General features: G+C 40.3%; 1 protein-coding gene across 7 annotated transcripts in view; it reads left to right on the top strand.

The window, feature by feature from the left end:
• Window positions 1-3,300: 3,300 nt before the first annotated feature.
• Window positions 3,301-17,190, top strand: part of agrn (agrin) — a 344,610-nt gene continuing 330,720 nt past the window's right edge. For all 7 annotated transcript variants that reach the window (XM_072449621.1, XM_072449614.1, XM_072449618.1 and 4 more), the window contains exons 1-2: window positions 3,301-3,580; window positions 5,370-5,631. In XM_072449621.1, the coding sequence (XP_072305722.1) occupies window positions 3,395-3,580; window positions 5,370-5,631 (448 nt within the window). In that variant the 5' untranslated portion in view covers window positions 3,301-3,394. The remainder of the gene's footprint in view (window positions 3,581-5,369; window positions 5,632-17,190) is intronic.

Here is a 17,190-nt window from a genome sequence, read left to right as displayed (position 1 = left end):
AAATCTGTAGGGGGCGCTGTGGCGCCAAATGAATTTATTTCACTTCAAGTAGGTTTAGGGCGAAGAGTTTAACAACTGATTCTAATTTGACGCAATTCGGACTTTATCTGCGCAAACGGCAGAAATTTTAAATATGGGAGATTTCTGAAATTCTAGCTACAGTTTGCGGCTTCGCCGCACAGAGACCGTGAGAGGTATCAATGTAATTTGGATAACTTTTGATGTCCCACTCCTCAGTAGCATTTTCACCAAATTTCAGCTTTTTAGGGCCAACGCCCTGGGAGGAGTTCGTAAAAGTACGACGTTTGGAAAAACTCCGAAGTCATGTTTAGCCATTTTTGAAGCAATATGGCCGACATTTGGTTGGGCGGACGGCGTTGCCGTAATAATATTTTTTACTTCTCTTGTCACCATCTACCTCGGCGCCAAATTTCATGATTCTACGATCAGATTTTTTTTGGGTCATTTCCCATCTCTCAATGCATTTTTGGTACATTTGGGGGCGCTGACGCGCCAATTTTTTTTATTTTAGAAAAGGGAAATAGCCAGAATGTAGAGAGGCACGATTTTTAGAGGTGTGAACATTTTTGTGACTTTTCGTCAATGTTCACTGGGTGAAAAATAGGGGGGTTGGTCCCGAGAAGAAAGAATAATATTCCGATGCGAAAACAATGTTTCCCATTTTTCAAATATCATAAACTATACATTTTCGGAAAGCGCTCGCGCTTTCCTACCTCATGGTGTGGGTCCCTGGTCACTGACGGGTACTTTCGTTAATTTTGAGTGGGCTCCGCCCACTTTGTGTTTTTGGCCCTCTATACAGTAATAATGTTCAATTTTTGCATTACATGCTTATATGCACGGAACATGCAAGAGATGGGGAACGTATTCGTGAGCTACTTAGCGCAAATGAGTGCTTTATATGGGGATCATCTCAATGTAAAGTGCTCGTTTAGTGCGCACTTTTGCACGGGCTTCGCCCGTTTACAACGGTAATGTTCCATTTTCCTACTACTAATTAGTATGCACGGGGCGTGCATGAGTGAAGGAGTGCGTTAGTGAGTGTTTGGAAGTGGGCGAGCGCTTCGCGCTCGATTTCGTAATGACTGTTCTTTTCAAGGCCTTTGACTCAAGCAATATATTAACTACTTCAGTGAGTGGTGCTAACTCACTGCTCAGCACAGACCTTAAAAATCTGGTGGGTAAAACATCGAGGCAGCATATAGATGAACTAAGAGTTATGATGATCTCCTGGACAGTGTTGTCAGCCACAGGTTAAAAATGAGACAACACTAGGTGTCTGGCTGGTTTTCAATTGTTATTTGCATTGTGGAGTTGATGGTATTTTTTAATTTCCTGTGCCTTATCATAAAATACTGCAAACTCATTACACTTGGAAGTGGAAACTATGGAAATGGCAGTTGAGGGGATTTGTAAATCGCAAACAGGACACATAATTTATTGTGGCGCCTTCCATAAATTTCAGAAAGATACCTCTCCCTTGTTCTACACAGTATCTGGTTGTACAGTAGCAATTTTCCTATAGATATCATAATAGATCTGAGACTCCGACTTGCACCATTTTCGCTCGGCTCGGCGGCACTCCCTTTTTGGTCTCCATCTGATAATTTTTCACCATTTTAACCTTCATGCGGGCAACGGTGTCCAGAACACCCACAACAATGGATGTAACAAACTTTAACAGATCATCAACATTAGAAAAGAGACTATTTTCCAATGTGACCATTTCCACGAACACTCTCATTGTACTGTCATTTATATGTCTCTTCCTAACAACTACAGGACCAGCTGGTGGTTTGGGAGTGACAATTGAAATATTAACCCCCCTTTGTGATCAACGGGTCCAAAGTGTGCATACGACTGGAAGCATCTCAGTAAGATCTTAGATAAAACTTTGGCAGTGTTGGGGCGGCTTGTATAAAACTACAAAGAGTATAGTGGGAGAGTGTTTTTGCTCTATCTTAAATGACACATTCAAATGATGAAAACACCCCAAATGACGTGTAATTATGTTGTCTCTAAACAGTGGACAATCACCTCCACCCCTTCTGCTTTCTTGTGCCTCAGACAGGTGTAGTGAGGGAATTTGATGTTGCTATTAAACACATCAATGACACTAGGGAAAACTATAGGTAAAATGTTTAGCAAAATCTGAAATATCTACGTTTCAGTGAAATGTGTTTCTAAACCAGGGGGAATTATTTCTGATTTCAAAAGAGGATGACATTACTTCCTTATTGAATATAACATCTTACATCCTCGGGGGTGTTTCTGGAGGGATGATTTTGCACACTAATATCTTTAAACCAGAAAATAATAATAGTACTTCTGCTTATTCATTTATACACTGCTAAACACGTTCATTATTGCGTATGTGCAATACTCATATGCAATAATGTCATATTCATGTGCATAGAACTGCTGTAAATAAGAGTGTTTACTTTACCACTATGATTAGTATTATTTTGTCTTATGTTAGCTTATTTTTCTCTTTTCATTTTATTTCTCTTTTTATTTTTCATTATATATTTTTTCTCTATTCCCCATTAAGAATATGAGAGGTTCTGTACATATGAGTTTTGTTTATAAGAGTATTTTCTATTAAGAGTGTCATCTGTTCTTTTCTCCTGTACCTACTTGCGTTGCAACACAGAAACATCCCCATTGTGTGGACAAATAAAGGCATATCTTAATATCTTATCTTATCTTACACTTCTTCTTATATTTATAGCATGAAGTATCCAAGATGGCACCATGAGCACGCGTGGAGAGCTCAGACTTTAGACTAATCAGTTATAGAAGTGTTGGGTACCAGAACCACTGGTCTATCCTGGCTTTGCACATTTTTTGCTCATTTGAATCACAATGGGATGAACTCCATGGGGGCCAGTGTCAGCGTAGGGATCCCGTGCGTCCGACAGGGGGCGACACAGCACAGCCACGTTTGGCGCGTCGGTTCATCCGCGCCACTCCACAGCGCCTCCGGCACCTTCCTCACTCCACTTGTGGGATCAAATTCAGATCGCATGTAAATCCGCGAGAGGGGGGGGGGAACGAGAGAGAGAGAGAAAGAGAGAGACGGTGGAAAAGAGAGGCAGAGCGCGGCACATTCCTGAAGACTCAGCTCCCCGGGCTTTCCTCTTCCTTCCGGGTGTCTCCTCTCTTCCTTCTCCACTTCCAGCCGGCGGCGGCGCACACGCTCGGACCGTAGCCGGGTACAGATGCTGGATCTAGGCTGCGGCGTGAACAAGCACTCAGCTCGCCCCTAGCTAAGTTCACACAGATAGTTTATGCTTGACCAACACTCCGCAGAGCGTTAACAGATTATTTTTTGCGCGGAGTGAAACTTTTGCTCCTGCTTCTTCCTCCGACCATGGGACCCCAGCGGACAGCGGCACTGCTCGTGGCCGGACTGCTCGTCGCTCTGAGCGGACACTGCGGAGCCAGTTGCCCCGAGAGGAACCTGGAGGACCGGGAGGATGAGGCGAACGTAGTTTTGACGGGGACCGTGGACGAGATTATCAACATGGACCCGGTGCACAACACGTACTCGTGCAAGGTAAGAGTGCGCGCCGTGCAAAAGTCACAACAGCAGCACATAAGGAGGAGACACCTGCTTCTAGTAAACTCACAATGTCCTCATACAACTTATGCAGTGGCCACAACTATTACACCATACAACTAGCTATTAGTCTATATTACTATTGTCTATGCAATCTGCAGGCGACAAATGTTTCTATTTTAGACATATTTACAAGCCTAACTTTTCAAATACAACGAAATTTCCCCATGTGTGGACAATAAAGGAATATCTTAAATGCATCATATAACTTCACGCCAAACTAAACTAAATGTAAGCATAAATGTTGTCTATGTATGTGCTCCATTGGCTTTTATTCCACTTAGTACTAGTTACACATCTATTACAGGGGCCAAAACAAGCATGCAGTCTGTCATCCCCAACATGTTACTGCAGGAAAGTGGCCCCTGAGTGGCCCTTGGCTGCAGCTCTTTTGTATGATTAAAATCTCAGCTCCTGTCTATTACTCCCCAGTGGCTGTGTCACTAATGGCTCTCATGCTGGATTACTGATAGTTATTATACCTATGTTAGTATGTATGGACGCGCTTTGTATGAACGATTCATTTGTAATGTTGTAATATAAAGAATCACCTTTAAACCACTCAATTTAGTGCTCTCAATAAAGACATGATTATCTCTTTGATCATGTCTGTATTATTAGTATAAATGTTTGATACAATACTCTGCAGACCATCAATGGGATCTCATGTCAGCTTTGGTTTGCCTTTTACATCGCGGCGTGCATCCTTTGTCACCTAACGTCTGCCTTGGAGCCACATTCTTCCATCGAGTTGAACTACAGAATGGTAGTAGCTGTAGTGAAACACAATCTCATTCTATGCCTGGAGGAAGCCGCCTGCCACTGTCCCTGTTCATGGCCGACCCAGTTATTGTAAAAGTCCTTTAGCGCTACGCCGTTCTCTTGTGGTGCACTACTCTATCATCTGTCAAAATAAACAAGTAGTGTTTGGTCAGCGAGCCTTTCCTTAGAGTTAGCACACAGTGGTTTCCCGTCTGCAGCTGAATGAATGGAGCAGATTAGAGGTGCACTGCTCCAGAGCTGAGGCAGACATGAGTGGGAAGTGCAGAAGAAGGCCAGACTTATCATGACTCGACAGAACACACACACTGCTCCATGTGCTGGCATGAAGTCTATGTCACAGAGATTTTTGGGAATATAACACAGGCTTTGTTGCTGGAAGATCAGATTAATATTGAAAATTAATTATTTACTTGCCTCTAATTTTAACAAGTGAAAAAAATATATATATAGTAATCGAAAACACAAACCAATTCAACCTACTATATCATTTACCTTTAACCATATATTTTTTATATTTATGATATAGTTAATTGTAGAGATAACAGAACAGCGACTACAGTGAAAAGATCTGACCATATAAATAAAAACCCTGTAATAATAAAAATCAATTAAATGAATATACGACATCTGGATGAATAGTCTTCTGTAGGTGCGTGCGGTGCAAATGAGAATCTGTTGGAAAATGGTTGGTAAGAAATGTAAATGTTGAGATTTAAGGAGGTGCAAGAGCGGACAGATGGGGGAGGAGATAGACAACCTAAAAAACATAAAAACTATTTAAATTTTGCAAAACATATTAGTGCCACAAAGGCAGCGTCTCACATCAAGTGAAGGACAAGTGAATGTATGATTTACAAATATTTTAGGCTTGACGATGTGATGAAAATATGTTAACATTAAAAAAATCCTACAAGGTTACTCTCTGTTGTATTTTTTCCCGTAGGTCCGAGTGTGGCGTTATCTGAAAGGCAAAATCAGTGTGAGCCGTGAAATCCTGTTGGACGGAGGCAACAAGGTGATGATCGGCGGATTCGGTAACCCCGGCATCTGTGACAACCAGGTATCCACAGGAGACACGCGCATCTTCTTCCTCAACCCGGCCCCGGAGTACATGGGCCCTGAGCACAAGAACGAACTCATGCTCAACTCCAGTCTGATGAGGATTACCCTGCGCAACCTGGAGGATGTGGAGCACTGTGTGGAAGGTAGGAAACTGCTCCAGGAGGTCCATCATTGGGGGGCAGGTGGATCTGAGCAAGACTTTTCACGCGGCTAGAGTTGTGTGATGTTATGGATTGAGATGGTAAAGGACGACGATCCAGGGGAGCAGAGGATACAGTTTGGGGCAATTGATCAATGGCCTGATATACTTTACATTTGTATTATTGGCCATAGTATTGAGTTGAAACTAAATATTGTCATCCATCTTTGAAAACATTGATTTACTGCTCCGATCTAAGTAATTGGGTAAAGCATTGTTCTGTTATAAGTGGTCATTTATTCTAATACACTGAAACATATATATATATATTGATTTTTATTCACCATTTGACAACCAAGCTATCTAAATCTTCTATGTAATGTATTCAATATTATATAGATTTATATTAGCATTCCTCCATGGTGGATTTTTCACCATTTTAACCTTCATGGGGGCAATGGTGTCCAGAACATCCACACTGGAACACTGAATGTGACAAACTTCAACCGATCGTCAACATTAGAACAGAGAGTATTTTCAAATTTGACCATTTCCATGAACACTGCACCTGTGCTGTCATTTATATAACTACAGGACCAGCCGGTGGTTTTGGAGCAAAAGAATCATGTTAATTGAACTCTATTGCAGTGTCTCTCAAACTGTGATATTTGGGCTGCCTCTGGTGCTACATGAAGCCCTCTGCAGTTTCAATATTAGTTTTTTTTTTTAAGTAAAGTTTAGTCAATCTTATCCATGGTTTAGTCTACTTTTTGACATGCTTTAGCCCTAATTTTGGCCTGATGAAGTCTGATAATAAATGTTGTGCTACTTAGAAAGTCAAATATCCTAAGTGGTACATTGTTGGACATGTTTGAGAGCCACTAAGCATCGAAAAATGTGTCTCTGAGGCTTTTTTGTTTTTCATTTTCAATCTTTTCATTTGACTACCAGTCAATGGTATGCAGTGCACTGCCCTGAAGTAAAGCTGTATTTAACTCGAGCTGTACAGTCATGCTTGCTAACTCCATGACTCAGACCTTTCTGAAAAAGCGTAGCTCGGAGCATTGAAGTCAGCTCTTCCCAGCCTGTCCCTGCAGGTGGGTGTGTCCGCAAAACACCTCCGGGACACGGCTTTAATGCTGCTCTCTGACCCTTGCACCTTGAAGACGGCCGGTTTAATAACTCAACATTTAGAGAGGCAGGTTCCCACATTAAGAATAATGGGTTCATAATTGTGTAACTTTATTGGAATATTGTAAAGGGCGGTATGGTAAATGTTTTTCATTTTGGTTGCCATATCGTGAAAAGAAAAGTTTTGTACATTTTGTAAGAAACAAATATGATTTTTCCATTTCTGTTTGACGAGCTTTCTATTAGGTAAGTTTTGTTTAGGTCAATGGCAGCTGACACATTCAACTTATAAACTAATTGTTAATGGATTTGTAGCTTCTCCGTTGTTTGTCAGATTTAGAGTCAAGGCAATATAATAATGTAAGCGACTTAATGGAAAAGTATGTGCAACTATTTCTATGACCCCTTTATGCATCTCATTTTCTTTTTTTCGCTCTGGAGCACCGGAGGACTCCATTGAATACCTCTTTACCTGCACTTGGTTGAAAAGTAATTTGTCAAGCTCTTATGAGATGACCCATAAAGCCATGACTAATAAATCCTACCACCATGACTGCAAGACTAGCCCCTCCAGGGTTGAACTCCTTCTGCAACTTGACTATGTTGGCAGCAAGTCAAACTCCAAAGCATTACTGGCAAATGATTCCCAGCACGAAATCACCTTGCCAAGGGCTTTTTTTTTTCTGAATTCTGGACTCTGCATTCCGGGTGTTTTCCTCTCAATGATTCCGGGTGGCGGGATGTTCCAAGGGACTGGGCTTGTTTGCAGTGTTAAGTTGCATTTGGCACACACATAAAACTTCTTCTGTTTGTCTGTCAAGGCACGAAACAGTGCACTGCTAACCTTTTCATTGAGCCCGTCCTTTCTTGTCCCAGACTCCTGTTGTGGAGAGGGGAGTTTCTTGGCGAAGATAAATGCTGGTGAATGCAGGGCTTTCTGTGGCGAGGCTTTGTGTTTGAAGAGTTTTTTTTTGTCCACACAAACCTGATTTCTTCATATTCTCTTACAGTGGCGCTGAAAATGGAAGTAGTGGAATTTTAGGAATCAGCAAGAATAATTGTGTCCATAGCAGACTTGTGTAAAGGACTGTTTTAATGCGCATAACAAATGAACACAATATTTGCACATTAACTATACAGATATACTATACACTTTACACTCAAATAAACTATGACGGCTACAATGATTCATATTCATAGAAATATAACGTTAAATGTTTGACATGATCTACAAAAGAACATTAAACATTTTGATAAAGATTTTTGATAAAGATTTGCAAATACAAATGGATTGTTTCAGTTGACTAATGCATAGCAAGACACGCATGATTTCTCACTTTTCCTGTTTCCTGTGGGATTAGTGTACGCTTATGCACCACCAAAACCTCTGCATTGTTTAACGAAAGAGGGCCTGATTATGATATCCAGCCGCCTTTTACAGCTATATCCAGGGAAGAGAATGGCTTTAAGTCTTCTAGTTACAGAGCCACACCATTTTAATTAAGCCTGTCAAGTCCGATCTCATCCTCTGCTCCCAGACTGCACTGGGACAAGACTGTACCTGCCGCTCGCTCCGTACCCTCCTCTGCTTGCCCCTCATTCTTGACATTTTCGATAGCTAGGATAGACTCTGGAATGCCTGGCAGAGAAGTGAAGAGGTGGGGAGGCGCATTGTCTAAGATGGAATAAAAAAGGCTTTGTGTGATGTTTTTGTAACTACAACAAATTTACGAGAAATGCAACACTGACGAATCAGATGGTGCGTGTATTTGTAGAGATTATAGCATGAAGATGTAGCCCAAGGCATAACATTATTGCATATTTACTTAGCATTGGTGCAGCAGTAGTGACCAGTAACAAAAACCTTCTCCTTACATTGATGTATTACTACTCTACATTTCAAATTTATAGACCAAACTAATAATACTGCTTATAATTTAATACAATACAATAATACAATTGTTTGCCAGTTACCATTATTTTCCCTAACCCACTGCTCTGATGGTGTAGCCCTGATAGAGAATTCCAGAGGGCGGGCAGGCCAGCGGAGGTGTTTGGAACTTGGACAGGAAGCCCATTTGATGGAGATGTGTTGAGTGTGGGGAAGATCTTATCCCGCTGCGCTCTTTATCAGACGGCTTTGTTTCTGCTCCTGAAAGTCCCACAAGGCTCCCACATGGAACACCAACAAAGAAAATACGGTTTCTTTTTATAATCCTTGATCTCACCCCATTTGCATGTCTGATGATGAGCCAGAGCACAATCATCCTTGTCCTAAAAAAACAGTTTTGACATCGGCTTAAAGGTGGTATGGACGATTTTTTTCAGCAAATTTTCTATCATATTTCCTCGTGGCATGGATAAATCATTTGTCCTGCCACGTATCAATCATAAAACGCACCTACCGCTCACCTGCAGCCGCGTGCGGTTCGTCCCCCCGTTTCCGCGTACCTAAGCGCATGGATCTATCATAATATAGTTCCCTCAGTGTACGGGGCAAAATGAAGACGGAGAAAGACAGTTCGAGCTGATGCGATGCGCTCCGTTGCGCTAATAAACAAACGCACGTGTGTGTTGTATCAGTCCGCACGGGGGAGTGCGCATGCGCACTTCCGCCTGCGTTCTCAAATCGCCGAAAAATCGTCCATACCGCCTTTAATTATAATGACATGATTATAATAAGAGAGTAAGAGAGGCTCAATTGATAAGAAGTTATGATTTTTTTTCGTGTGGACATCGTGAATACAGAAAACAGTTTTTCAGATTTGAAAAAGATGCATATGATTGCTCGCAAATTGCTCTGAAAAGAACTTGGGAACTCGGGTCAAAACCTGCGGCCCGACTTCCACATAGCTTTGTGTGTTTGCATTGGGACTTGGGGTGTGTTCACATTTGTTATGATTTGTCATGGATTGGTTTGAGCTATGTTTAGTCCTGATGGAGATTTAGTTTGGTCCTTTTCTGGTCAGGGTTCAGTTCTGGTCTTGTGTATTTTTTATTTTTTTTGGTCCCGATTTTGTAGAGGTTTCTATGCAAGTGTGAACGCACTCTTTGTGATTGTGTACTATCAACAATGTACAATTTAAACACGTCATTATCTTGTAAAAGACACTACCATGTACACAATTGCTAAAATAGGGCTTTTGCTCAAAAAACAAAACCATAAAACAGCATTGGCCTTCCCTGGTGAACCCTTGATCTAATGTTAATAACCTGTGTTTCACTCCTCTCCCTCCACCACTCTTTATGACAGCCATGTTTCTCTACATAGCAGCCCGCTCTGCTGTGCTAAGCCAGGCTTGTTAGGACCGTGATGGGGGTCCTGATCTCCCAGCAGGTGGTCCCATTAATGACGCCTCTGAAGAGCAGTGCGCGGCGCTGGAATGTGGGTGGGATATGTGAGTGGCTGTCTTAGAGCAGTCTGTTGCCTGATATAATTTTTTCCTCTTAAATATTTGTGTATGGAGGAAGATTCAAACCTCTACCTGGCTGGCCGACCCCTCCGCCTCCCTCGTGAAACAATGAAGGGAATAATGTGGATGTTTAAGAATCTGGTTGCATTGATTTCACCTTAAGACATTTTCAAGAGTGTAAAAAGCAGGAGTGCATTGACTATTTTCAGTTTATGAGTGACTTGTACGTTTCAAAAATGTTTTACCATAGGAAGGGAAGGCTACCTGGGCTGTTTTAATTGTGTTATTAATATGTGTTAATATTTACTTAAAAAAAAATATTGTGTTCAGTGGAAAGAGAATACATAAGTGTAATAATTAACAGAAGTGCTCTTATCAAGTCTGAATTGACTACATTTTCTGACTCGAGTCCAACAAGCCACAGTAGCATGGTGATTTGGCATTTTGGCCAGTGCATTGCTTGTGAATAAATTTAACATTTCTCATGAAAATAAATGAAAGAAAAAACATTATTTGCCCTGGATTGGAGTTGGACCGGACCATTTCTGGAGGGTCTAAGGACAGCGGCTCTTGGGACATTTGTCTAAGGACACGAGATGCTGGGACATTGCCAAGTCCCTAAGATCATTGTTTAATCTGTTCTCACTGTCGCCCTTCAACTGTTGTGATTTACGGCATTACAAAAATAAATATAATTGAATTGAATTTCACCAGTTTTTACCTGGGACAAAATGACTATAGGGGCTTATGCTTTTTTTGAACTGGCAACGCTCTAGATCCTTGATGGATACTTAACATGTATTTATCTATCATACTTTTTTTTGTGTGCAGCTGCATAAATGTGGTTTGCTGTATGTAGTACTCAACTTATATAGTAGCATGTAGTCTAACAGGTCACTCGGCACCTGGCATTACCTATTCATTGTAAAATTGTAGACCTTTATTCAGCTTGATTCGTTTCCTGTATGAGAACTTGCCGCTAGCTGCATTCACTAACATCTTCCCATCAAATTACAAAGCATGAATCGCACTGTGTCACCGTATAATTCCAATGTATAGAGCATAAACATATGGGATTTTCCAAAGTTGCAATGAAGGCTACTTTATTGGAGCCCTGAAAAGTGTCTTATGAGAACACTTCCACCCTGCGCCGCCACACCCAGGGCTGAATTAAAGTACCGGGGTCGTGATCCGGTTCATGTCTACACAAGCTGCCTTTTGTCTGGTGGGAATCATGCGAAGTTTGACAAGTGACTCCATGGATTGGGGTTTTCTCATGGACTTTTGAGTGGATTAGGGTTGGAGGGTTAGCCGGTGCACCCTTTTGGTTAAATCTGTGTCGCCTTTGTAAGCTCATGTCCCAAAGCATTTATGCACTGAAGTGAACAGAATCAGACAAAAAGAACAAGTCGACGATGGTTGGTCTTTGATGGAATAAACCAACAAAGGAACGCAGGGGCAATTGGTCTGTACGTTTGCCAGTAAATCCATAGTTACAGCACATTTTAGATTTTAATTAAACATTGAGAAGGAGGGGGCTTGGCATAACGTTAAAGGACCAGTGAAATGAAAAAGCCATGAAAGATGGAGGGGAGCAGAGGAACAGACCACTTAACCACAGAGTGTGCGCCTTGGCGAGGGGCCCAGCGCAAACCTGGACTAAGGAGAAGATAAGAATCGGGATGGTATTGATAGAGCGCACGGATAGACACATGCCGGGACGTGCTTGTCGTGTTAGCAAGCGGCAGACCACAGACCTAGTGCTCCATAGACTGTCGCAGTGAATATACGCGACTTTGTAAAACATACAGCCAGTTGTTTCTGGTAGTTTCATTTACAGTTTTAGTAGTACCAAAATAGCATTTTCCTTTTTGTCTTTGCCTTAGTCTTTTTTTTTATTGGCTAAACACACCATTTGAGAGTTCTAGTTCTAGTTTATCTTCAAGTCAACACATTAACATTGTTGAGGAGAGATTGCTTAGGATTTGTTCTTGGCAAATGTATCTTGTAATTCAATATATGGCTTGCTACCTTAATCTGAAAGGTGTTTTAAATGTTTTTTTAACAACAGTTTGATTTCAAAAATAAATATCAATAAAATATGTCACTTATCCAATATCAATGATTTAAGAATAGTTCGTATCCGTTGTTAACTACAAAGTACTACTAAGCATTGGGTTCTTGAATGCAATGCTTACCAGAAATGCTATTAGATTAATTCCACCCAAATTGTTATCATTAATTTAGGGCAGTTTTGAAAGATTTGGAAGACGGTTTAATCCCTCATTCGTCCAGGAGTGATCCAGTGTAGATATATCTAGAATAAATTTAAAACATTTTCTACATTTGGAAGAAGTCAAAATCAGAATCATTAGGATCTTACTTCGGCACGCCAAGGTGCAACATAAAACATACAATAACAATAATAATAATAATAATAATAATAATAATAATAATAATAATAATAAAAAAGTATAAAATGTGCTAAATATTCCAAAATAAAATAGAAAAAGGGCAAAATAAAAGAAGAAGAATACAAGAGTAGAATACAAGTGATTCCAATATAATTTAAGTCAGAGAAAACCCAACTGCCACATCCATACTTTCAAACAAGCACTTGATATTGACACTTGTGAATCCCAAATGCTAACAACTGACCTATCTGACAAACAAAGCCTCATACCCTTGAGAAAAAGCTTAACCGTCACACTGAGCACTATACATTTGCTAACTACCTTGCGGCCAAAACATTTGAAAGATTGAATCTATATTTTGTGTAAACTGAGATGGAGAAGTCCCGAGGTCGCAGAGAAACCTGAAGTGTTGCTTACATTTTCTTTACAGCTGCTCCATCTGTGTAATGACTTTAGCATGTTCCATCTGCACTACGATCCATGATGTCTTTTTCAGAGCAGCGTGTTTGTCTACTGACCAGAGCCACTAAAAGATTCATCTTTAAATGGCTTACTTTGGCCAAGAGCGTCACATGGGATAAGTGTATGAGTCATTACATCATGAAGGTCTGGACACCTGAAAGGAAGGTGTAAAGTAAAAGAGCTCGATCCAAGTTTTTCTTTCGCATATGCCGATTTATTCAACGTTTGGGCAGATTTTCAAGGCCAATTTCCAAGGCAAATTTTCTTATATTTTAACAAATTGAAAAAATAGCAGTGATCTAAATGACATTGTCTTTGCTTAATAAATTCTACAAGCATATGGAATGTAAAATGTTAATGTGCAATTCAACACAGAACTACTTTTCAAATAGTAAAGTCAAGCAAATGTGCAAACAAAAGAAACAAACTGGTGTCAACCAGTTCACTTTGGAGTCGCACATGCTTTAGTTTTACTTTTGATCTGCAAATTTACACTTTGTATCAAAGTCATCGCTGCAGAACACATGGGTTAAGACCTTCACTACGCGTTTACCTGGGCCGAGGAGGATTGTGGAGGAGAAGCGATCATATTTTGGTCTTGGCTGCATCTTTACGCAGAGGCGCTGGACTTCAACCACACCACATTTACTTGGAGATCCAAATCAGAATCAGAAAAGGTTTATTGCCATTTCCATAGAACAGAATTCACAAACATTGGAACTTGCTTTGACCAAGCAGCAGGATGATTATGCGAAGATTGAATATTATTATCCACTTGGCTTCAACTTAACGTGCTGTAAATTGTGACTGGGTGTGGATTTAAAGCAAACTTTAGACACTGGGGCCTACTGTGGTTAAAAGCTGGAAGTCTGGACAGACCGTTTCACTTAAAATTATACACTGCACTTTGTTTGGGCTCATGTAGAAGTACGTTTGTATTTTATTCTTATTTATTGCCTAAAAATGTAGCTGCCTCTTGACGTTTTGCATGTGGCCAAGTTGAACCATGTGAAACGTTCCTGTTGCCTTGTTAACAGATCAGTGCAAAACCAGGGTTGTTCATGTTGATAAAGCACTTCAGCACTTGTAGTAGTTTGTGCTGCGGAGCCAAAGATATTACTGTATGTTGTTGGTTTTTATTTGGTGAAATTTAAATAGCATTATGTTTATTTGTGGACAGATAACTGGAGCACCACTCAAGAGGGACACACGGTTGTACTGTACAGTGACCCGGAAACTTTCAGTCCCAGACATAAAGAGCTCAAAGCAGCCAGTCCGTATGAATCGAGGGCTCCCATTGGGGAAATTGGATCAGTGACAAGATTCCGGCTCCCAGACTTCACATTTCTAGAACAGGGAATCTGTGTGGCCTCACTTCTGTCTTACTGACAACAAGTTCAGAGAGCTGGAGTTTGAAAGGACATGAGGGCAGCTCCTTATGTGGTCTGACTGCGGCTGTCGGTCAGTGGATCTGTCCTTTTGCAGCATTAGGCCAGCCAATCACACGGGAAGAACCAAAGTGGCAGCTCAAATAAGTATCGTGAGATCAAACATTAAGTATTTCAGAGGTGAAAGAGAAAATAGTTCGAGGCATCCTGGTATGCTTAAAAACTTCAAGAATGACAATGAATTTATCTGTGTATAGTGACGCAGCCCAGCTGCATTTACTGTACTGGGTTACACATTGTTGCATAAACACACCAGAGGAGGTAGAAGTAGTATTATTGATTATATTTAATACTGCAACGGGCAATCTGCAAATGGAAATAATCAGGATGGGATCTTTACAGAGACTGAACAAAATCATTCACCTTTTATTTTTGTTAGAATGTATTAATTAATCTAATGTTCATTTTTATTTCTTATTAAGGATGCACCAATATCAGTATCGATATCCATGCAAACGCTGGAAAATGTAATGGATCGGGTACTGATTCCCGATCTTCCAATACTGAACCAACTTCCACCATGTAAATATTGTGATACCTAATTTTAAAGCTCAGAACATATAGAATTCAGGGACAGGGATTTTATTTTAAATGTTTTGCTGTTGTAAATTTACACCAATGGGTGTACAAATAATGTTATTAGCCTATTATTATGGTAATAGCAACTCTTCTTCTTTTGGAAAGCCCAAACCCAAGTATTGATATTGGTATTGAAACTGAAAAAGCTGTATCCATATTTTGTATACATATAAAACCTTTATATCTAACCAAGTAAACATGCAAGTATTGATTTATGATTTATGAAGTTTAGATGTATTACGCCAGGATTTTAAGTGAGGTTTGTGTCCTTTGCCCATAATGTTGTTCATACTTCTTATAGTTTGAACTTTACCTCATGCATAACCACTTAGCACTCAAACGTTGGATCAGCTACTACAATGACAAAAAAATCACAGTAAATACAGACTGTATTGAGAGTCTCTGGACCCTGTCTGAATTGCTTCCTCCTCTCTCTTTCTGTCCACGGGTTGTCATGGTGCAGTAAGCATGAAGAACCATCCTCTCGCTCGCTGTCCCACCTGACTTTTTCTACATGTTTCTCAGTCTGTCAAGATCTGTCCACCTTCATATGTCATGCACTCTTATTTTCTCAGGAGGATACGAGAGGTCCCAACTGGCCAATGAGTTATATCCATATTTTCTTACACTCATTCTTTAACCCCAGGACGGATGTGTAGTCCAATCAAAGAATAGCCATTTTCATGTTGCAAGGCTCATATATAACAAACTGACCATGGTTTGAATTGGCTACCTCAAGGTTTTTGCAAGAATCCATTCTACCGTATTTTCCGGACTATAAGTCGCACCTTTTTTCATAGTTTTGGCCGAGGTGCAACTTATACACTTATACTTATACTTATTCTCTGGTGCGACTTATATGTGTTTTTTTCTTCTCTATTATGCATTTTTTGGCTGGTGCGACTTATAGTCCGAAAAATACATATACAATGCATATACTTCGGCACATTGGGTCTGTAAAGTATTTAAGACACAGTTATACTTACCTAATTGAGCTAATTGAAGTTATTATTGCAACAACAAACAATACATTTTGAACCATAATATTGCACCAACAAAAAAGTTATACCGGTTATCTATACTACTCTATATTTGAATTCGATTGATTGATTAGTATCTCTGCTTTGATGTTTTGAAAACCCTAGTTCCTTGGATTTAGTGTGGCAACATGCTAGCTCGTTTGCCTCTTTAATGATTACAGTTTATTTATACGCCGTCTTGATTCCACACAAACAGTACTGTTAAACCAAAAATGCATATCCTTCTCAGCAACCCGCCCCTCCTGCTCCGCTCCAGCCGTTCTCACAGTCATCCCTCCCAGAGCTCTCATCTCAGCCCTCTCCACCTGTAATTACACTGGAATTCCATGTCCTGTAAAGCTGTCATACTTCTAACAACCAGGTGCAATGCTGTAGACCTGACACCGGCCAATGACCCAATTCCCCATCCAACATACACTCTGTCTTTCAATACGTTCATTTGCAGATCTTTTTGAAAGTTTAATACGGTCTCAAATATCTTCCAACTCGGGCTCATATAAGTGGGGAAACAGGGGCCGTAACTTCAGAAACCACTTTGGTGTTTGGTGTTAGAACTGTAAGAATGATTATGAATGCTTGATATGTTTTGAGGTTGTTAGTGTACTTGGGGAGCCTAAATATTTAACAAACTGCGATTCAATGGTAAAAAGTTCACCAAGTTCTCTCACTTAAAAGACCAGTGGCATATTTCCGTGCCAAATGTCCCTGTCACCAGCCAGTAGAGCAGATGTGAGATTATATTCACAACATTGAGCCAAAAACACCAGACCTTTCCAAAGCCTGGATAAATGAACAGGGCTTAGAAACACCTTTCTTAAATCATGCAATGCAATGTGAGGGCTATTGAATGGTATAATACAATATTTCCCTGATATAGTCTGATATTGATTACATTGCATTTTGTCTTTGGTATTATTTTCTCTGTTTTGATGCGTCATAAAAGAAGTCACAGCTACAATGGATACATGCTGTTGATACTGAATTATTCTCAGTAAAAGTATTGATACTTTGGTAACACAGGGCACAGTCTGTTTCCAAAAGTAATAAATCACTTTTAATTTCTTTTAATATCCGGG

Source organism: Eucyclogobius newberryi, unplaced genomic scaffold (assembly GCF_026437365.1).
Source record: "Eucyclogobius newberryi isolate DKJ021-1_F unplaced genomic scaffold, fEucNew1.0.hap1 SCAF_17, whole genome shotgun sequence".
Lineage (NCBI taxonomy): Eukaryota > Metazoa > Chordata > Actinopteri > Gobiiformes > Gobiidae > Eucyclogobius > Eucyclogobius newberryi.
Note: the sequence above shows the minus strand (reverse complement) of the source record. Positions and strands in the feature narration are given on the sequence as shown.